A 23,946-nucleotide genomic window follows, 5' to 3' on the forward strand; every position below is an offset into this window, starting at 1 on the left:
TCTTCGAAACTCGAACCAATCTTCAAAAACTAATATCATATTCGTTATCAGCTCCCTCAAATTAGTAAGAATTGGTTACTTTTATCTCCGAAGCATTTTCATTGTTGACCAGTGTAATTTGAAGTTTTTGTTCTCATTTTGTATAACTCAGGATTCAGAGGTGTAGTTAATTTATTCTTGCATAACATCTTGTTTGCTCAGCCTTCTATGTTTCTCCCGTAGTTATGTAAGATTTGTCTTCCATCTTCACTTTTTCTTTTATTTCTGTATTGATAATGTTTATTAATATATTCCCTGATGTGTGCCTTTTACATAATTGGGCTACTTCTCTCACAAGTGTTTTTTTTTTTTCCTCTTCTCACTTGAAGATATGTTATGATTAAATGTTTCCCCATGTAGTTTCAAGGTGTAAGGAGTTATTGTTTCTCATCACACCCAGATGTCAGCCTCCCTTCCACGTAGTACACATTGAACTGCATTTTGCAGGCTAGCGAGGCTCTGGCATCTGGACTCGCAGCCAGTATAATCGTCTGTGGGACTTGTTTTGAGTGCTGTCCATCTGTGTTTGTCCCTTCATCTATTTCATCTTATCAACATTCATCTGCATCTTTGCAATTAGCCAAAAGTGGCAGAAACACGAAGTAAAATAAACCCATTCATTCATTCCAACTACATTTTCTTGTAATAAATTCAAATACGTACCAACTATTCTTTTTCTATCACCTCTATTGTAATGGAAAATTGAAATATAAATAATTTAATATGAATTATGTTGCCATACTGCATAAACCATGCTTTAATTAAAATATTTAATAAATGCAAAGGAATGGGAAAACTGTTGCTCATTTACGAATCAAACTTAACTCTGCCATTCCATGCCGATGCTCACTGGGCTACCAAACCAACCTCTGCCCTCTCTAGAATTTCAGTAACTTAACTCTCCATTAAATTAGCTAATTTTGTCTGGATAATCTTATCATTTAGTGTTATTATTTAGAGAAATCTTTGTTAAAAAGTTTGGTTGAGTTGTTTTTATGGCTGGAGTTGTATGCTTAAATTTTAAATTGATTATGAATCTCTTTATTGCAGGTAACAGATATACTGAATATGATTCTGTCAGCAGCAAGCAGGCAAATCAAGTGCTAGACATGCTGAAAGCAGGGTCAGAAGGGTATCAAATGTTGGATCCAAATGTAGTTTGTGGGAATAGTGACTCTGCCTTTATTGGAAGTCTCAGGGACATGGGTTTGAACTTTTCAGACCCATCCGAGTTTTCTGCAGCTTTGACAAACCTTCTGTCCCAGTACGGAATGAGCTTGAACAGTAGTGTTTTTACAAGTGAGTCCGAGGCTGGTCCTCAGTCCTTTGGTCATGAAGTGGTAGGAGGAGGAGACCTGAGCTCAAAATGTCCAGTTCCTGTGGAAGGCTACGGAAACGAGGTAGCACCCGGTCCGAGTCTTCCGGAAGGTGCATGCGGAAACTTGGAACGAAGTACGTCGTATGAACCAGTTCACTCGTATGTTGCTAGTGAGTACGCACAGAAGGTAAAGTTGGAGGACAGAACAGCCCTTGCAATGCCTAGTCTCGTCCCTTTGTCTCCTGATCTGAACAATAGTGGTAGCATGATGGATATGAGTGCACAGAATGTTGGTACTCATCCCTTGGCATCTGATGAGCGTAAAAGCCCAGGATCGAAAGGAGAAGTGCTCTGCAATGCCATGGGGATGAATGCAAGTCAAGGTTCCAGCAATGAGCAGGAGAGGGTCATTACTACGTTCAAATCTGAGAGTGAAAAGCCATCGGACGATGAGATTGAGGATGATTTCAATTGGGATAAATTATTGTAAAGTATTTGAAGAGTTAATTGTATGGGAGATTTTAAAATTATTTGCAAAATTTATGGTTTAATCGCACTTGTGTGAATACAGTGTGTTTTCTGTGCACTTGCCGAATTCTCACAATAAACCCTGGGAGGAAATGAAGTGTGAATACACTGAACATGGCCAGTATATGTATAGTTGTGTGTGCAGATTTTTTGATTTTATTACTTTTATTTTCAACTCTAATACGAGTTTGTTTCTTCCCCTTGTACAAGGAATTTGACAAGCAGATAATTTCATAACTACCGAGACACCAACTCTTAATAATTGCCATTAATTGAATTGGATTTGAAATATGTTTTTTTTTTCATAAATTGCTATACCTTGTCACTGCGGGGGTCTTTTATAGGTTATTTAAGTTTCATAATATACAACAATGAATGCTGACAGGAAGATATTATTGTCCCTGTTTTACACGTGTACATATACAGTGTGTTTTTCTGTCATATACAGTGTGTTTTTCTGTCCCTTGTGTGCCTGTCAGCAGCTTGCTTGGCACCTGGCCAAACTGCAACTCCCGTCTAATTGCATATATCTCCAGTATGGAAACTGTCGGCTTCAAAATGACTTCAAGTTCTCAGGATTACAGTTACAATTACATTCCAAATAAGCACGTTAATTGTAACAGGGGATGTTGGAAATGTTGTCCTCGTGCATCCACACATTTCTGGCATATTTTTAGGAAATTTCCATTTACATGCAACAGTTCAGCTTCTGAAATTGCTTCAGTTTCTCTCCTGATTTCTCCTTCAGTTCTTCTAATGTGTGTAGGTTTGTTGCATAGACTTTATTTTGTTGTATTGTGTATGTATATGCCATTATTAAAACTAGAGCAAATCCCAAATAACACTTGGAAGATTAAATACTTAATAAACACTTTATAAACAATAGAAAATTACAAGACCACTTGTAACACGTAAACCCTTTAAAAATACAACTGGAATGAAATCACAAAGTTACTGAAATGGAATGAGGTTAAGAAATTCACAAGTTATGCACAAAGCCATGTATTTCAGTTGCAGCTCTAGTGGTGGGAGCTGTTAGAAAACTAAAGTTGCCTTTTAGCATGTCTTGTTACCAAAGCTCCGAAAAAAATGCTAGAAATGTGTGGATGCATGAGGACAACATTTCCAACATCCCCTGTAACAAGGTAATTGCTTATTATGATTGTAATTGTAACTGTAATTCTGAGAACTTTGTCATTTCGAAGCTAGCAGTTTCCATGACTGAGATACCACATGCACAAGCGATGGAAAAACGTGTACAAACACACACACACACACACACACACACACACACAATGTATACATACATTCATACACAGGGTTTCCAAATATCATATACATAATAGAAAATATCTGAAATTATTTAATAGTATATTCATTTCGTGTGCTACTATGTCAAGGCAAACTCTCAAAGTGGTGTGTGTGTTTTCATGAACATGATTGTGTCTACACATTAATTAAAAAGAAGAGCGCTTTTTTTTTTTTAAAGTTCATTTACATATTTTAATAGAACTGTTTATAATGTTTCACAAACTACATTGTACAGTTTGTATCTTACTGAAACTATTGGTTAATAATGTACAATTAAGGGAAATGATAACTGGGGAAAATGATACAATTAACTATGTTTCAACTTTTTAAAAAGATTTTTTCTTAATTATGTTAAATTTAAATGCATTTATGTTATAAGTCTGAGCAATAGGCTGTTCTACTTAATCTGTAATAGATTATTAACAACAGATTAGAAGAAACAGAGATTTTATTATCTGATTAGTTCCCAGTTGCTCCATCTGCTTTAATTGTAAATTTGGTATTAGAGAATAACATTCAACTGTGCTCAGTTGTGGTTAAGTTTTAAACCTTGAGAACTTGCCAGTTGGTTTGTATATTATATATTTTGTACTCATATCTCCTTTGTAAAAACCTCGCACAGATAGGGATACAGGTTGCGTACCTTGTAACTGCCATTATTTGTTTTCAGTAAATGACTCATATACTGCTGTGAAACAGTTATCATAACTTTAGTTTTTCATTTTCTTTTTTTAATATTGCAACTGGTTAATATTTACATTTGGGAACTGTGTGCAATAATATAAGTAAGTTCTTGACAGAGCATACTATGCATCTACATCCCCACTGATGTGGTGTTTTTATCAAATAGAAATTATATTGAGATTAATCACAAAACATGTTTATATTAGGGGATCAGCCAATTAATCATAGATACATAATAATTATAGGTCAACAACTGCATATCATTTTATTGGTAAAATTGCAGTTTACTTTTTTTACCTGTATGGTATATGTGTAAATAGAATCTAATTTACTTCTTTAAATCTTTAAATTTGTTATTTTTGTTACTAATAATAGTAAAATTCATGTACCTGTTTCTTATTTTTCCTTTTGTGAGATAATACCCATCAGTTATTTGGTCACTTACATGAGAAAGGGACGGGATTGTTTTATCATTAAAGTTCACAAAATGTTTGATATTAGGGCTGAGGTGATACCGATGTTGATGTATTGGTACCAACTGATATCAGCAAGTATTGTTTGGAATTTATTTACTGATGCCTGCCGATACTTTTCCTGCATCTTTCATGGGGTTTGCAAAAATGCTACGCAACACTTTCGTATAATCTAATTACCATGTTGGAATTAGCCAAAAGTGGCAGAAATGCAAAGTAAAATAAATCAATTAGTCAATTTAATTATCCTGGAAATTATGGAAAATTGTTTTTGTTTATTTTGCACCAGCATTCATTGTGGGAAAATGAATTTGTGCTTACAAATCAGTTATTTTTTAACTCTGCAGTACATGCACTCCATTCCTAAACGTAGTTACATGTGCAGGCGGCTTTGTGCTCACTGATATTTAATCCCAAATTATGTATTTATTTTTCAGCAACAATATTTTATTTTCTCATTTTACACACCACTAAACATTTGGCTAAACATCTGTAATGATTCCTTTGTTTTTATATTGTTCACGAAATGAATGATGTGTGGTTTTGTACCACCTTGCTTGCTATTTTTCCAGAATGCCGAAATATTTTACTTAAAAATTTTAATTTTCAGCAATACATGTCCGTAGTCCATGACTGTAGTTTCTCTTACGGTAACTGACAAATTCATCGAAAGTGTCTCTGATGTAATATAGCTTGTCTGTACTCTTTCTTTACGTTCTGTTGACATCAGAAATGTCATTGAAACGTAACATACGCAAGAGAAATCTAAACCGATTCACTCCACACATGAGTCGAAACAAATCAATTCCAGCACCATCTGCCCTCCACAAATCAAGTAAGTTTCTTTTGAGGAGTGACATGTCCCTGCTAGGTAAAGCCTAGTTAGGTGGGGGGAAAAAAACGTTCCAACAATCATTTTCTGTACTAGCATTCCTGGCTTCACGATGTGGACCTGGGAGCTTCGTAATGGTATTTTCCTTGTGTTTTGGATTTTTTCTCCTCACAAGAGCAAAGTACTACACTGTGGCTCCATTTTGACCAACATATGTAGGTCCTGTAGTTCACTTTCCTCGTTCCCTTCATCTTCACTTTCTTCTCTATCACTTGCTGGTTCAGGGTTATTTTCCACCACACCATCGGCATCTCTGTCAACTGACGCATCAACTCCATCAGTGTCGTCAGTACCACCACCAGTATCTTCTCTATCCTCTTGGTCACTCAGCTTGCTCATCAGGTCCAAAATCCATCTATGCTCCACCTTGCAATCCATTTTCACAGCAACAACTCTGACGGGAGACCTTGGCACTGTATGTCCCAAAACACAAACAATGCATGTGCAGGTGGCATGGAGCCACATGCACAAAAACTCTGATCTTTTGACAGTGGCACAGTTTGAGGCAACTGGGCATTGTAACGAGTTGGAGATGGCACTTTGAAAGAGAATTCCTGAAAGGACAGCTTCATCCAACAAAAACATGCAATCGCATTACAATTAGTTCTGTCTGAACGGCATTGCGCCACCTGTGCATGCACTCTGGTGTCAATATTTTGAATATTCTCAAATATTCTAAAGCAAGTTGATGCATATAATTGGAGTGGAATTCTTACACTACACAACAATATTAATCAACATTTTGAACAACTGTTAATTGTTACTATTTTCATGCATCACTATCGGTATCTCTAAGAGTATCAGCTTTAGTATGAGTGTCAGTTTAAATTGGTATTGGCTCATATCCTCACCAAATTTCATATTTCTGTTCATAGAACTGAACTATCCAGAAGTCCCTAAAATGTTAGCACACAACTTTCATTTGTTATACGTAAGATTTCAGTTTTTTGTTGTATTGTTGAGAATGTTGTATGTTGTGATTTTAGTTGTTTATTTTTTGTGAAGTGTTATTTTTTTACATGTCTTTCTACCTCCAGATTGTTTTTTCTTTCCCTGGAAAAATATAAGTGGCTGTCTGATTGATGTACTTATTACAAAGAATTCTGTAGTTGTTGTATTGGTTATTACAATGTTAATTCAACACTATACTTCTTTACAAAAAGACATTTAGTGCATTTTGTATGCTACTCATATTTTTTTGTTTTGTATGCTGCTATACAATATGTAAGTATAATACTCATTGAATTAATATATAAATATGGTACTTTGTATGTTAACAACATTGTCAAAAGTGAAAGGCAACTCAAATTAGTAGTATAGATTTTATAAATATTCTGAGTGTATTTCTTAGACTTTTGGGTTGTGGTGTTATAACTTATTATATTTTGTATGTATCTTATGGTACTGGGTTTTGTTTCACATATAGTGAATCAGTAATTCACATTTCACAATGAGGCAATACAAATTCATTACATCAAAATGTGTAGTTACGAATTGGCCTAATACTAAAATGAGAATGTTACAGAAGTTGTAAAGAGAGAGACTTTGATATTTTGCTATTGAGATATGTTAGTGAGTGTCAGTGCATCGTACTCTGGTTTTTCATTCACACACAATCAACATGAAAATTTGACTCAATACACAATTTCCGTACTTTGTTGAGAATTTTATCACACTTTTCTGTTTCAAGAGCGGAAATCTCTGAAAATTGATTTTAAGTTGCCATGATATTTATTTTGTGCTTAGAAGCATATCTTGAGTAGATATTATATTTTACTTTACATGTTAGTAGTAACAACATGCTGGTATTTTGAACAAGTGAAGTGTTGCTGGTGCCTATTTGAGAGACGTTTATACTTTGCTTTCTTCAGAAGGTGTATTATATTTGTAACTATAGTATGTATCTTGTTCCTAATAAATACATAGCATGTATTTGACGAGAGTTTTAAAGATGAAATGTGCCATCTTGTATTCATGGTGAAATTAATGCACGTGTAAAAGAAAAAAAATACTGTTGAAAATCTCCAATTTTGGAGAAAATTACATCAAGATATTGAGGTCTCTCTCCCTAATTATAGATTGATAAATAATACACTTAAGTGAAATGATTAAGAGGTTTCACAAAGTTCAATGTTAAACTAAACAGAAGTGAATAATAGTTTCATTTTTCTAGTTTTCATAATGCTGTGCCCATTTTGTTCCATGTAATCTGTTTCATTCTGATAGAGACTGGTCTTCTGTTTTCACTCCCAAGTCTGCATAGCATGCTGAATATCACTCAATGAAAGTACAAACAACTGTAGTAGCATCTAAGAGCTACTAGAAACACTCAATTATTATATGTATAATTTCACACTATTACCTATGGGAAGGTATATCTCTACATTTTTCAATTTTAGAACAAATTTTAACCATAATTTTTATTTTTATTTTTTAAGCATTGAATTTTATTTTGTTTTCATAATACATATTTTTATAGAAATATTTTTATTGCTCATTCTTTTAATGTAAAAATATTTTAAATAAATTTGTTTGCATGTGTAGAAAAAATCAATTCAAAGAATTATGGAAGATTTATTAATTACAGAAATTGCATAAATTTTCTTCACCAACTTGCAGGTTGTGTTATAGAAACAACATGAGAACAAGTTAAATTAAATGTTCAGTTAATTTTATGAGAAGGTATTGCAAGATATGCTTGTGTTGTAGGTAATTAGTACATATGTTTTCCGTAGCAAGCAAATGTGAAAACTTAAAAATTGTACTTTGAGACTTATCAACAGATTAATATATCGGAAATGTTTTTTTTTTTTTTTAGCACGTAGCAGTGTAATATTTTAATCAGAGTATTGCTGAGAATTACAAACACAAACTGAAAGTAATATTATTGGAACCAACATGGGAAGAAATGAATCATTAATTAAATGATAATTGCCCAGAAATAACTATTAATCACATTTGATGCTACAGCACAAATTAATCATTGTAGTCCACACATTATTCCCAGTAGACCTTATAAAATGGTTTCTTAACTAAATGGTAACTGTTATTACTTCAAATTTTCATATTAGATTTGTGAAATTGACCAGGAATTATGTTGTTTCAGCCAATAAATGAGAGGATTAATTTTGACCAAATTTAATTTTGTGAATGTATTTGTCAGTGTGGTATTTTAAAAATTTCTAGTGCAGGAAATTCCAGTAACTACTCTTGAAGATCAGTGTATTGTATAAACTTGGCCAAAAATTAACAACCTAATACCAATTTCGTGATTGTTCTAAATTACACTTTTCCCTGGGGATTCTGTTTGGTTTGTGTTTTCAATGAAAGTATAGCTTACACCTTGTGCTAACCTGATTAAGAATAAATAAAATAAGAGATAGTTATCATTAATGTTTGTTATTTGTTCTGATGCATATTTTTTTTTAAACATAATATTTCCACTGTTCCAGTCTTCCTCAGGTGGTATAACAAGAATGATGGATCTGATGTTGGAATGGTGACAGATTGGTTTTGATGTTTTTTTCCCCTTTCTTTGTGTGTTATCTGTTGGAATAATAATAATAAAAGTGGAAATTAATCACTTGTATTAATGTTGTTTTTTTTAAAAAAGAAAAACACACTGAATTATGTATATCATCTTGTTCTTTTCAACAATAATATTTTCAACTTGCTCCACAATTCATATTACAGGATTTAGGTGCAGTAAGATATTTATGTAGGCATGAAATGTACTTGCGTATCTACATATGTACTAGTTTATTTTATTTTATTAATTTCTGTAACTATTGTCAATTAATCGAATAAAATAAACCGGTACACACATACGTAAGTACATTTCATGCATATATAAATAACCATAAAATTCTATGCTATTTTTAATTTCAATTTTTTTTCACAATAGACTTGCATTCAGTGTAACTTTCTTATCAATAATGACAAGTTCTTTCTGTGAAGTTGTGTGGAATGTTTTACTTGCTAATTGACAAACTATTTTCTGGAAGTTGTGACATTATCTGTGATAATGGAATCATGTGACTGTTTGAACAATATTTTTTATGTAAACTTAGTTAGTACTGTTTTTGTTTAGGAATTTTTAGTTCCCCTCTATTGTTACATTTTTTCACAAGCTAACATAATAAAGAACACAACATTGTTTGACATGTGCAATCAAATTGTGAAATTTTAAGTGCAATGAAACTTTGCCTTGTAGTCAGTGTGTAAAAGCAATTTAAAACAGGCCAGTATTACTGTAGTGCGACGTTTCTGTTAACAAAATAAGAATATCTCTAGTCGAGAATTATTTTATTCTATAAATAAGGAAATAGTACAACATTCACGAGTGGTTTTCTTGAAGATTTCCATTGTGTGGGCACTTTTAAATTCCTAACATTTATTTACATGATAAGGACAGCGACATAATTATGTATGAAGTGCTCCAAATGAAGGTTGTTTTTCACTGGATTTTTCATCACCGTTTGTTATTGTGATAAAAATCATTCACTGTGTTCACTGCTTTGAAAGACTGTATGCTGATACAAACACAATGTTATTCCAACTACAGTGTATAAAGTTCTTTTTTTTGCTTAATATTTTGTATTAATTTTTTATTTGTATAAAATGCAAACTATCATCCATGTATATATTTTGAAAAGTTTTTATTTTTACATGGTTTATTACATATGCATAAAGTAAAAATATTCATGATATGAAATAAGTTTCTTGTCATGAAGCATTTTCGAAGATTTAAATTACTTACTTTCTATTAAAAGTAGTACTTTTCCCATGTTCCTTTAATTTTGTTGTAAATGTGCTGTTACATCATGTAAGCAATATAGTAACGAAAATAGTCTCAAGATGTTTTTATAAGAAATGCCAATACAGTTATTTTTTTTTACATGTCTTACATGGATGATAGTGATAATATCACTCCTTTTATAAATGGAATTTGAATCTCATTTGTTCTTGTCATCTATGAATGATATATTGCTGCATGTAGTTAGGTTGTTCATATTTTCCCAGTGTTTAATCTCATTGATACTGTTAAAAGATAACAAGTTTATGGAGACCTGTTTTTTGCACAGAATTGTTTGCTATTGTGTGTTTTAATATGAAATAAATGACTTTTGTATTTCATATTTGAGTTCTATTGATTGATAATAATTTAATTTCTCAATTTTTGTGTTGAGCTGTAGTGCCTTAAGAATGTATGCAGCTTGTTATCCAGTATCTATAATGTAACGAAATGTTTATAAGTCTCTTGGATTCCAAAACAGGTCTTTGCACCTTTCAAAACAGCCTCTCTTGTCTCCAAACATAGTTTCCTGGTTCAATTTGATAAAGAAGGGGTGTGTCCAATTCTCCTTCTTTCTACACCAATCTCACCCAGGCTGTAAAGTTGAAAATTGCAGACCATCTTCTCTAGTGTTACAACATAAAGCAATTTGCCATCTTGAAATAATTCCAGCCAGCCTCTGTGCCAGAATGGTCAGCTTAACATGCTATGAAGCCAGAGGTCAAAGGTTCATTCATCCTCATTGTTGTAATTGTACAGGAGGCAGTTACTTATGTTAATTCTTTTAATAGGAAACATTACAGGCATGATATACATTGTTGTGGATCATCACTGTTAAGAATCTTCACACATGCCTAATATAAAATTATACTGATAATATTTTCTTTAATTGATTAAGTGAGACTTAAATGAAACCAAAACAAAATTGCAGTTGGTGCCATTTCCTGAGCACCCTAGAATTAAGCCAATAGATAGAAAAGTAATATATTGGTGCATTCAAATGAAAAGGTCCATTTCCTTGCAGAAACTTATTACAGTAGTTGGCTACACATATTCACCGTATGAAGTAAGACACTGGTCCCACTTTGAAACAAGGTTATGAATTCCTTGTGCTGGGAATGAAACCATTCCCTGACAACTTCCTGCAGCTCAGGACTCGAAGCAAAACGTCGTCCTCTGAGGTGCTTGTTCATAGGTCCAAAAATGTGAAAATCACATGGACTCTTTCACATTGGACTCAAGTCAGAACTGTATGCAGGGTAATCTAGCACTTCCCAATGGAATGATTGCAACAGATCCTGTCTCTGTCTGGCTGTATGGGGACAAGCATTGTCCTGAAGTAAAATGATGATGCCTTTGCAGAGTTTTCCTCTATGCTTATTCTTGATTGATGTCCGTAGACGATGCAGTGTTTCACAGTACGTGTTTGTGTTAATTGTGTGTCCCTCCGGAAGGAACTCCACTAGCAGTGGCCCTTGGTCATTGAAAAATACGGTCATCATAAGTTTGCCAACTTTAGGTTGTAACTTGCTTTTCTTTGGTTTTGGTGATCCTGTATGCTTCCATTCCATCCTGTCTCCATCCTTGATTCTGGCTGGTAATATGGGCAGATGAATTCATCTCCAGCAATGATTTTGCTGATAAAGTACTCACGTTCATTCCTGTATCGCATCAAATGAGCCAATGACATTCCCATTCTGCACATTTTTGTTCTCTGGCAAACACTTTAGCACCCATTGTGCGCACACTTTCCTGTAACCCAGTCTGTGCCTCACAATGTCATGCACACTACCCAATGACATGTTCACTTGTTCGCTAATGGCTGCCAGGCTGTCTTCTTGAATAAGGTTGTCAATAGCAGCCACTGTCCAATCAGGAATGCGATTTTTCAACTGTCCCGGCCGAGCATCGTCCTTCAGTGTGTTTCGTCCACCACGAAAATGCCTACACCATTTTCTCACTGTTTTGTCCGATACACATTTTTCATACACAACTTTCATTCTTCTATGAATGTCCGCTGGATGTACTCCTTCGGCATGAAGAAACCGAATGACACCCCGCTGTTCTTCCTTGGACACGTCCATTGTTCAGCACAGTGTTACACCTGGGGGGAAGAAATTGAAGGTGATTATTAACGGACACGTGCTACCTGGACACACTTGCGCATGCGCAGATGCCTCATTACTAAAACATCACATATACCTGTGGGTATACAAAACACATGAAATTACTGTCTCTCATAAAATGCCTTTTCAGAAAAAAAATAAAATGGACCGTAAAATAATGGAAATTGAAACTGAAAATTCCATGGACCGTTACGATTTCTGGTGATGTAAGAAAATAATTACCTATGCTAGAGAAGATATGGTGGGTAATGAATAGTTTCACCAACATTCATATTGAAAACACTTAAGAGGAAACTGTAAATGGTATAATGTCCTTATGTATTACAAAATACATTAGTTTAATTTACTTCAAAACGTATAGAAATAATGTGCAATGCTCAAGTGCAATTTACCATTTGCAGCCTAACTATGTCCTTGCAGATGACCTGACAATGTTGCCATCTACATTATCCAGAGCATAATAAAACAACACACTCCTTAGTCAGGGCTGCCATTAAGGGGGTGGCTGTGCCTCAGCCTCTGCACCAGGCCTCATTTTTCCAAAACATTTATATAATATTATTGAATCTTTTACATTCTTTCTTGTGTAAACATGATCACATTACAATAGAAGAAAGATAGAAATGAAACATACATTAGCAATACAGCTCCTCATTGCAATAATCTGAAGTAGTATAGAAGGAAGGAAACCAAGTTTGCAAGTCTTACCTGGAAGGATGTGAAAAGAAATTTTCTTCAGGAACATAGTTGAATTTCTTGTTTGTGACCACAGCCTTCTACCAATATCATGTCATAAACTATTGTTCAAGATGGTATAGGCACTGTGATTCTTGGTGTTGAAGCCGAGATAGATAGATAGATATTGTCTTTTTTTAGCAGGTGTTTCAGCAGGGCTGTATTTACATCCGAAAACAAGAGAGAATCATAATAAAATGAAAATATGATTGCGGAAGGAGTAGACAGAGGAAGGGAAGTCTATTGTTCCAATGTGTCGGTATCTTGACGCAAGCAGGACGGGTACCTCTCTACAAGCATGACTTTCCTGTCATCGGCAAGTGGGGACTCATCTATAGGAACGCCACCTTATAGTTTACAAGGATTCAGGATGCTCCTATACAACGGCCTCCTTCCCTTCTGGACATTTTATGGACTTCATTAGAAATGCATATAAATTATATTTTGTTAAATAATTAACACTGCTAATATTAAAGGAAATTATGATCTCAGAAGAATGCTAAAAATTAAAGAATAATAGTGATGTATTACTTACAAATAATGAAAAGGCAGAAATCTAAATTATCGCCTGACAACCTCAGACAGTCGAAAGCTACTTAGTAACCAAATCAACAAGCTGCTGCTATAAAAGCGAGAAATTTCAATAGCTACTCTGAGGGTGTGGCTCAGTCGGTAACGTGTGTGACTACCATGCTAAAGGTCCCGGGTTCGATCCCCGGCCGGTTCAAATCCAGGAACTTTTGTAACGGAAGCAGCCCTGGCGCCCACCCAGCATCGAATGCCATCGGTACCTGGGGGGTAAAGGTGGTCAGGGGCGTGATGCTGATCACATCACCTCCACTCACGACCGGATCAAGAGAGTGTGGGGCATTACCCCCCACACCCCCTATACGCCTTCATGGCATGGTGCTAAGCACAGGGGAGCACTTTACCTTTTTTTTTACTCTGAGGGTTTATTTACTCGTACAAATCGTAATTTCTCAATGTGGAGTATGTTGGGGTGGAATCGAGTGGTGTTTGAATTTAATTGAAGGACTTGTGTAGTAAGACTAAGTAGTGTTTAGATTATTATCTATTGTGAAAGAAAAGGACAAAAGTTGATTGATAATAATCAAATAAATTACAATTTAAAATGTTCAATATCCCTTTGGATTGTATAGAGGTGTGCTTTAACTGTCTCGTTTATTTATCATAATGGATCAAAAGGGAATTGTTGAGGACAGACATAGTGCGATATGCAATAATACTATAACCAGTGATAATATTGATATAATATCTGATTCAAAACATGATGGAAATGATGTTATGGACACTTCACACAAAGTAAATGGGCCAAATAAAAGAAAGAACAATACAACACAAAATGAAATGGGTAACAAAAGTTCTAGGATGGAACACACTTCCAATCATGAAGACAAAATATACCAACAAACCCTATTTAGTGATAATAGAAAGTAGAAACCAACAGTTAGGAAATTTGCATCTAGTTAAAGTTGGATATATGTTGATGGATAATAATGTGAAAATAAAGTAAGTAGATTAAAGTGGAGGAAATAGAGTTCGAGCATTATTCAACACGTCACAAGAAGCTAATAGCTTTGTGAAAAATAAAGTGTTATTAGACAAGTTAGGAGTAAACGCCAGATTCCTAAACCTTTAGTGGAGAAGGAAGGCCTTGTGTTTGGAATACCCACAGAGTTTGAAATTCAGTATAGAAAGCCCAGTGCTAGTGACTAAGATGGAAAGAATGAAGAAAATATGGTGGAATGATGGGTCATTTAAGCTTGAACCTACTCAAGTCTAATGTGTGACTTTTAAGGGGACAGTTTTACCACAATACATAGCAGTTGGAAAACATACAGTTGAGGTAGTGCCACGTGTGAAACCAGTGTTGCAATGTAATAGACGTTTCAGATTTGCCCACACAGGTCAACAGTGCAAGGGTAAAAAATTGTGTTATAAATGTGGTCAAGATTATCACGAAGGAAACTGCAAAATGAGTGAAAAATGTATAAATTGCAAAGAAGATCATAACGTTTGCAGCAAAATGTGCTCAAAATATCAGGATGAAAAGCAAATCCAAATTATTATGGCCGAGAAAAACATCTCATATTATGAAGCAAAAGGTATGGTGACGGGAAATAATTCAAGAAATATATCATGTGAACAAAAAATTCAATTATTTAGGGATCAATTTCAACATGAAACTGTTCGAAGAAATGGATTGGAATTTCCTCCCATCAAAAAGAGTTATATGAATGAGAAGATTTGGGAAGTAGATTTTGTGAATAGGGGTAGTGATCATTTGCCAATTTTCATTACACTGTTAAATGATGCACACTCAGTACCTAAAATATATTCATTACCAATTAGAAGGTGGCATGTTAAAAGCATCGATTGGGAATTATATTCTGTAATTTTGGACTCTTATATCTCAATGGAAGATATTAAACAGGAACAAAATATAACGTGTCAATGTTATTTACAATTAATAACGTATGCAATGGATATTGTAGCTAAACGGAAGAAAATTAATAATATAAACAACTTTCCTACTATAAGTTGGTGGAATGATGAGTGTCAAGATGCAAAAGAAGAAAGAATACGATTGTCTGAAATATTTGCTGAACAATCTTTGCCAAATAATTGGATAAATTTAAAACAAGTAATAGCTAAAGCAAAACATATATTTATTTACTTACTTACTTACTTACTTACTTAGTCGCGTCCTCTTCTACCTGCCAGTGTCGAGGGGTTACAGAGAGTTCTCCAGACGTTTCTGTCCAACGCCTTTTCCTGTGCCTCTTTCCATCTTATGCTTCGTTTCTCCAAAATCTCTTTGACACTCATATTCCATGTCTTTCTTGGTCTTCCTTTTGGTCTTGTTCCTTGTGGACGTGCTTCCCATATCTGCTTTGGCAGTCTCGTCTCACTCATTCTGCTCAAATGGCCAAACCATCTGAGTTGATTACGTTCAACTGTTTCTTGTAGTGGCTAAGCAATTAAAGATTGCCGAATGGTTTGATTCCTTATCCGATCTTTCCTGGTTTCCCCACTTATTCTTCGAAGGTACCTCATTTCCATTGTTTGTACACTTTGCAGGTGTTTTCCAGTCATTGTCCAATTTTCACTACTATATGTAAGTTGGTATATAAATTGTTTTATATACAGTGAAATTTGTTTGGGTAGATATTTCTTTTTTGCCTATAAATCCTCGGTTTATCATTTGATATAGCTTTCCTGTCTTCATGATTCTATCTCTTATTTCTTCCCCTTCTTTTCCTTGACTGTTTATAATTACTCCAAGATACTTGAAATTTGTCACTTGTTCTAAAGGTTTGTTATTCAGTTTTATCTTATGGTTTGTCTTTTCTCTGCTAATTATCATTGTTTTAGTTTTCTCTGTATTTATTTCCATGTTCTTTTTCTTTAATTCTTCATTAAGAATATTTAGGTTATATTGTAAACTAGCCTGTGTATTAGCTATTAGTATAATATCATCAGCGTATATGAGCTCCGTTAGTTTAATTGATTTCATATTCCAGTATCCTACATGAAATTGTTTCATTTTTATATGGCATTCCTTTATTACTTCATCTAATAAGATTATAAATAGATATGGTGATAGTATATCTCCCTGTTTAACTCCTGTTGTTATTTCAAATTCCTCTGACTGGTGCTTTCTCGTCCTCACGTAGCATCTGCATCCTTTGTACCAACTTTGGATTGCTTTTATTAGGTTTTTATCCACTCCTTTCTTCTCTAAAGATTTCCATATCTCATTCCAAGGAACTCTCTCAAAAGCCTTTTGTAGATCTACAAAACATACATGTGCCTTTTTATTGTATTCTATTGTCTTGTCTGTTATTTGTTTGAGGGTGAAAATATGGTCTTGTACACTTCTTGCTGGTCTAAAGCCTGCTTGACTTTCTTCTAATTGCTCTTCGACATATTTTCTGAGTCTATTCTCCAGGATTCTTGAATATATCTTCCCTGGCACACTGAGCAATGAGATTCCCTGATGGTTTCTGCATTCTCTATTATCCCCTTTCTTGAAGATTGGGATTATTACTGATATCTCCCATTCCTTCGGTACATTTTTCTTTTCCCATATAACATTCAGTAGGTTCAAAAACAGTTGCTCTCCAGCTTTTCCCATGTATTTAAGCATTTCTGGTGTTAAACCATCATGTCCACTAGCCTTACCTAACTTCATTTTCTTTAATGCTGCTTTTAATTCTTCTACTTTGATATCGTTTATTTCCTCTTCTTCATCCTCCATTTCTGTATCTTCTGTTCTTTCGTTTCCTGTTTCAACCTCCGTCTTGTTAGTTTGTGTTTCATCCTTCAGCAATTCTTCCAAGTATTCCTTCCATCTTTGCATGATTTCTTCTGGTTTTGTTCTTAGTTTACCATCTTTTCCTTTTATGTATTTTAATGGGCTTTCCTTATCTTTTCTCATGGTCTTTAAAACTTTGCACAATAGTTTTTGATTTTCTCGGCTGTTCTCTTCCATACTTTCCCCAAATTTTCTCCACAAGTTCTTTTTAGCCTCTAACACTTTCTTTTTAACTATATCCCTTTGCCTCCTATACTCTTCGAATCTTTCTAAATCATTAACTGATAGGTACTTTTTCAACAGTATTTTCTTGTGCGTGACTTCTTCTTTCAGCTCATCTGTCCACCATGCCGTTCTTTTCATTTTGTTTCCAATGTATGTTGTCCCGCAGCTTTCCTCTGCAGACTGTAGCAAAATCTTCTTAAATTCATCCCACAACTTATCTACATCTCTTTCTTCCTTTTCATGTTTCTCTTGTATCTTTGCTTCTATTAGTTGCTGATATTTTTCTTTAACTTTTCTTTTTTAATTTGTATGCCTTTATTCTTATTTTGTTTTGTCCTGTCTTCTTTTCCCTTTAGTTTTTAGCACTCTACTTCTTTGTACTACTCTTTCCATTATTAATAGTTTATGGTCGCTCCCAATTTCCACCCCTCTTTTGACTCTGGCATCTCTTATCTTTCTCATCATATTTCTCTCTACTATGAAATAGTCAATTATAGATTTTTCCCTTCTTGTTGGTTCTTTCCTAGTGTATTTATGGATTTCTTTATGTGGGAATTTAGTATTTACCACTACCATGTCATTTGTTACACATAATTCTAAGATTCGTGTACCATTATCATTTAATGTCTCTTCTCCATGTTGTCCTATTACCTGTCTCCATTTTTCCATATTGTTTCCTACTCTTCCATTTAGATCTCCTACTATCAGTACTTCTTCCTTTCTTTCATCTATAATTTTCTGTAGTGAATCATAGAACATATTTTTATTCTCTACTTCATTTGCACCATAAACTATTATCATTGCTATATTTTCTTCTTCTTCTTTAATGTTAACAATCATTATTCTCTCACTTATGAATTCCCAATCTATTATATTGTTTTTCTTTTCTTCGTGGATCAGAAGTGCCACCCCTCCTCTAGCTCTTTCCATTCTCGGTACTCCACTATATATCAGTACATCCGTCATCTAACTCAATTTCTCCATTTCCTTTTTTCTTGGTTTCAGTTAGGGCTAAATATTTTACTTTGGTGTTCTTCATTTCTTTTACTATTTCAACTTCTTTTCCATTAAGGCCTCTGATGTTCCAAGTTCCAAAAGTCGTATACCTTAGTCCTCGCCAATTGTCTTTCCTGTAGATCCGTCCGGCCAACTCTCTGTCTTTTCTTTTAATCGTCTTTATTTAAGAAGTGTAGGTGATTGGCCTGCAGCTTCCTAGCATAGTGAAGGGGCTGCCTTCTTATTGCTGCTATGCCAGCAATGGGGTTTGGATGTTTCTCCCCTTTTCTTTTGTGGGCTCTATGCTCCAACCTCCACTTCCTTGGAGGACCTGGGATTTTCTGATAGGGGTTTACTCCCCTTAGAAGGATCGGCTTCTCTGTGCCTAAGAGTTCCTTCCACCCTTTGGTTTTCTGTTGGGGTGACCTTCCCCTAGCCTTTGGAGATCCCTCTCCTCCCTGCAAGGCAGCAGGGGCAGTGTTTATTTAATGGCGGCACTTTCTCGCCAAGTTGTAGTGCTGTTATAGGGCTTTTCTGGGATTTTATGAGGATGATCTTGCAATAATCCTTCCTCACCAGACCTCAACAGCACTACCGCCTCGGTCCGGGACTGCTTATTTGTTATTTCCTTATTCGCAGCTAACCACCATATCTGATGGCCGTTCGCTATCCGCCACCTGCGACCCGCCCAGTAGCTGAGGCTCTACCTGGGAAAACGTATATTTAATAAAGCAAAAAGGCAAGCATGGGAAGAATTATGTGAATCATTATCACCATCTGTTAAAACAAACACAATTTGGAAAAAAATAAATTATCGTAGGAAAGGACATAAAACTAGAGTTTCATCTATAACAACAATTTGGCAAGAAAATTTTGAAAGCAAGTTTACACCTTGTTATGTAAGAAATAAAAAACCCGAGATTATAAATAATATAAATTCCAGTGATGAATTTTATTTGGAAATAACATTGCAAGAATTAAGAGAAACCCTAAATAATATAAAATCAATTGCCCCAGGATACGATGGAATAACATATGAAATGATAGGACATCAATCAGATAATGCATTAAATGTACTTGCAAATATTTATAATAATATTCTGAGAAGTGGAAATGTACCACAAAACTGGAAAACACATGTGATACTACCTATACTTAAACCAAATAAAGATCCAAAAGAAGCTGAATCATATCGACCTATTACGTTGGCTCCTACAATTGAAAAGATATTTGAAAGATTATTACTAAACAGATTAGAGTGGTATTTGGAGAAAACACAATATTTTCATCCATATCAGTTTGGTTTTAGGATAAACAAGTGTTGTATTGAAGCATTAGCAACATTAACTTTGCATGTTCAAAATGCAATGTATAAGAAACAATATACTTTTGTTCACTTTATAGATATACAAGGTGCATATGATAGCGTTGATCCTCATATATTAATTGATATGTTAAATCAGACAAATACTCCGAAAATACCTAATTATGAAGATAATATGGAATTTGATGATAAATAGGAAGATATTGTTTTGGTTTCAGGATACACTTAGTGGGCCCCATACCACTTTACAAGGATTACCTCAGGGAAGCCCACTCAGTCCATTATTATTTCATATATATATATGAGAGGAACGAATATTTCAATTTCATAATTACCCCCACACCCCTATACGCCTTCATGGCATGGTGCTATGCACAGGGGAGCACTTTACCTTTTTAATTCTACAATAAAAATAATTCAGTATGCAGACGATTTGTGTAATTAGGATCATTTTGTAATCCATATGAAGGTATTCAGAAAATAGAAAATAATTTTTATGAAGTGAAATTTTGGCTGGAGAGAATGAACTTTATCATATCACAGAACAAGTCAGCAGCTGTGTGTTTTAATAACAAAAGTGAACATAAATTTCCAAATACGCTTACACAAATTGCTGGTATTCCATTTCAAAATAAAATAAAATATTTAGGAATTAATATGATAGAAAATTGACGTGGATGGATCATATAAGGTATTTACAAGCTAAAGGTGAAAACATTTTCAGCATGCTAAAGATTTTAGCAAATACTAATTGGGGTGCTCACCCAAGAACAATGCTGTTATTTTACAAAAATTTTTTAGGCCTAAGTTAGAATATGGATGCAGCATATATGGAAATGCTACAGAAAGAATTCTATGCAAGATAGATAGTTTAGAAAGGAAAGTCTTGAGGAGATCATTGGCACTCATGAATTCAGCTCCCAATGTAGGAGTTTATTTAGAATCCATAGAGAAACCTTTTAAGTATAGATGCAGATGGATTACAAATAAATTTGTTTTCAAGTGCTGGGAAACACAAGAACACCCAGTAAATAAACTTACGCAAGACCAATAGATTTTATATCAAGAGAACAAAATAAAGGGACAATATTCAACTTTCCTACAATGTAAAATAGAATTTCAAGATTTATTTTCAACAATACTAACGCATAGCAAACATCCAATTTATGAAATTTCATATGACCAAATACCAGTAAGAAACGTTTCATTAATAAGTTATACAAATATTCAATCATATTTACAAAATTGGGAGAATTATAGATTCATATACACAGATGCATCAAAAAATAAAGAAGAAGTAGGAAGTGCTTTTATTGACTCTTCTAATGCAAATATTAAAAAGTTTAGACTACCTGGAGAGTGTTCTATTTTCTCGGCAGAAGCATATGGAATATATCGTGCATTGAAGTACATTAATAACATTCCAGAAAAAAGGATACTATTAGGTATGCCCAAATGAAAAGGAGACCTTTGCTGTAGCGGCATTGTATCTAATCGAAGAAGGTAAATATGTTTGCCGAGAGATGGTGCGGTGTCTGTCCCAGTTTGCAGGTGTAGCGAAAGGCTTAACCTGCCATTTCCTCAGTTGGCGAGAGTTGTTTTGCATGGACGGGTGCATTATGAATTCCTCCAGATCAGCGCAGAGAGCTGTAATCCAATTTGGAATGAAGGTCCTCTACTCATCAACTGGCTGGGCTGGAACGGGGTGAAACAGTGAACATACCATGAGAAACAAGCGCAGAGGTAAGCTCTCGAAGGGGATAATGCTGCTCCAGGACAACGCTAGGCCACATACGGCCAAGAGGACCCTCGATCTGCTGAGAACATTTCAATGGGAAGTCCTCACACATCCTCCGTACAGCCCCGATATCACATATTATGTAATGCAAATATTCTGTATTATGATATTCTTTAGATATAACCGTAGTCTCCTTTTCAATTGGGCATACCATATAATATTAACAGATGCTAAAAGTGTTTTATACAGTGTACAATCGTCATATAAAAAGTTATATAAGATATCAGCATTGGTGCTTTACATAATAAGATTATATGATAAGTTAACTACAGAGGGGAGAACAATTCATTTTGCATATATACCAGCACAATCAATATTCCATTGTAATGAAGTGGCAGATAAAAATGCTAAAGAAGCAAGAATAATGGATCACAGAACAAATATATTATTATCATATACAGATATGTTTCCAAGAGTTAAAAACAAAATTCAACAAGATTGGGAGATATGGGTCAAACAAAAATTTACATATATGGGTCATTCATATAAAAATGTACTAAATTTAAACAATAAGACTCTGTGGTTTTATACAATTAATATACCCAGAAAGTTTTTAGTTTTAATAGTAAGATTGAGATCAGGTCACATACGTCTGAATCACCATTTATATAAAATTAATTTAGTTAATTCACCTATGTGCAAGTGCAATCTAGACCAGGAAGATGTCCACTTTATACCACTCAAAGCTAGATCTTATTCAAGAATGTAATAAAAAAAGGAATACCTCTCCCAACTTCTTTAGCCTCTTTAATATCATCACCAGATGTAACAATTGTATTTATCATTTTTATAACTTGATATAGTCACCAATTATAACAATTGTATTTATAATCAATTTTAGATTTTGCATAATATGATGTATATGAAAACTGTATATATATCCAAAATTTGTAATTTGATGTAACAGTATCATGTATGACATATTTTTTAGGACACTTGGTGTAGAACTGGTATAACAGCTAAAACGAAAAAAGTATGAATGAATGAATGAAGCTACTCTGAGACATATAGGGTCTTTACCCAATGTGCACTCTGCCCAACAGTCCCGTCAACTGGGTCTTTACCCATTACACAAAGACTTAGCTGTCTGAAGATCACTTTGGAAATCTGGAAGGGGGAGACCCGACCAGGACCTTTCATTTGATAATCATCAGCAATAAGGCGACCCAGGGTCTTAACCCAGGGGTACCTAATTCTCACTGCTAACAAGATTTTTATTCTTTCCACAGGATTAAGCAGCACCAAGGAGATTTACGTAAGCCACGTTCTTGGAATAGCAGTATTACATAAGCTGATGATATCTAGAATTGATTAGAAGAGACAGCAATGCAATACAAAATTATTGTAATAAATAATCTGATAATAAAACACAATCTGTTCGAGGATAGAACAGATAAATTCCGACCTGTATCTCTGGCAACGGACTAGGTGTTACCTCAGCCTTAAGAAAGAGTCCGATATAAAAGGTAACGATACCTGTGGTGTCCAAGGAGCCGGACGCGGGTACGTGACAAGCATACCATGCTCAAGGCCTATGTCGGGATCTATATTATATTAATAAAACTGAAATAACAGACAACATCCATTTCCAGTAAAATTCTACTCTCAAATCTAACATGGTTATTAGCAGGGCTCGAAAAATCCCGGTCGCCATAGCGACTAAAATTTTCAGCCTGGCAACTGTGATCTTTTGCTGTAATATTGTCATTTTTTTGTAAGTTTGCATCTACGAAATTTTGAAGATTCTAAGTTTAAATTGCAGTACAGCGTACAGCAATTTTTTTTTTATCAACGTATTTAGCAAATGATTTTTTTTATCAACGTTGTGAACATTCCATAGAATCAGTAACCATTTCTTACTTTTTGTCCCCCAACCTCCCATTTCCCACTTTCTCACATGATTTAGCAATGTTTTGAATATGGTGATGCTCAGCTTCTTATAGATTGATCGATGTTTGATTGACTTCCTTTATTTTACTTCACCTTTTGTGCCACTTTTGGCTAATTTGCGAAGATAGGGATAAGTGATATGATGAAATTGATGAATGAACACTCACAAACATCATGCCCAGGCCAAGATTCGAACCTGTAACCCCTGGCTTCGTAGCGTGATGAGCTAACCACTCTGCCACGGGGGCCAGCTCAGCTTCTTATATTATGCACAATTGCTAGTAGTTGGTTTCCTGGCGCCTGATTTTCAAAGCTGGCGCCTAGCTCTGAACAGAGGGCTGCACAACGGCCAGAATCGCTTACTAGGCCCGCCTGGCTGGTCGGGCAGGCGAGTAAAACTATATACCTGGGTTTTTACCCGTCAAGCATCGAAAGCCCACAGGTAACTGGAAGGCCTTGCAAGACGAAGCTTG

General features: G+C 34.7%; 3 protein-coding genes across 4 annotated transcripts in view; 1 reads left to right on the plus strand and 2 right to left on the minus strand.

Annotated features, from left to right (window-relative positions):
- Positions 1-10,374, plus strand: part of LOC145986445 (uncharacterized) — a 57,912-nt gene extending 47,538 nt beyond the window's left edge. For both annotated transcript variants that reach the window (XM_083120464.1, XM_083120465.1), the window contains exon 6: positions 1,090-10,374. In XM_083120464.1, coding sequence (XP_082976590.1) covers positions 1,090-1,847 — 758 coding nt within the window. In that variant the 3' untranslated portion in view covers positions 1,848-10,374. The remainder of the gene's footprint in view (positions 1-1,089) is intronic.
- Positions 10,375-11,695: 1,321 nt separating this feature from the next.
- Positions 11,696-12,124, minus strand: LOC145986916 (protein GVQW3-like). The gene has a single exon (XM_083121383.1). The coding sequence runs from the start codon at positions 12,122-12,124 to the stop codon at positions 11,696-11,698; it is 429 nt and encodes a 142-aa protein (XP_082977509.1).
- A 5,662-nt stretch (positions 12,125-17,786) lies between these two features.
- On the minus strand, positions 17,787-18,395 carry LOC145986917 (protein CFDP2-like). The gene has a single exon (XM_083121384.1). The coding sequence runs from the start codon at positions 18,393-18,395 to the stop codon at positions 17,787-17,789; it is 609 nt and encodes a 202-aa protein (XP_082977510.1).
- Positions 18,396-23,946: the final 5,551 nt, after the last annotated feature.

Source organism: Lepisma saccharinum, chromosome 4, assembly GCF_977018435.1.
Source record: "Lepisma saccharinum chromosome 4, izLepSacc3.1, whole genome shotgun sequence".
NCBI classification, from domain to species: domain Eukaryota; kingdom Metazoa; phylum Arthropoda; class Insecta; order Zygentoma; family Lepismatidae; genus Lepisma; species Lepisma saccharinum.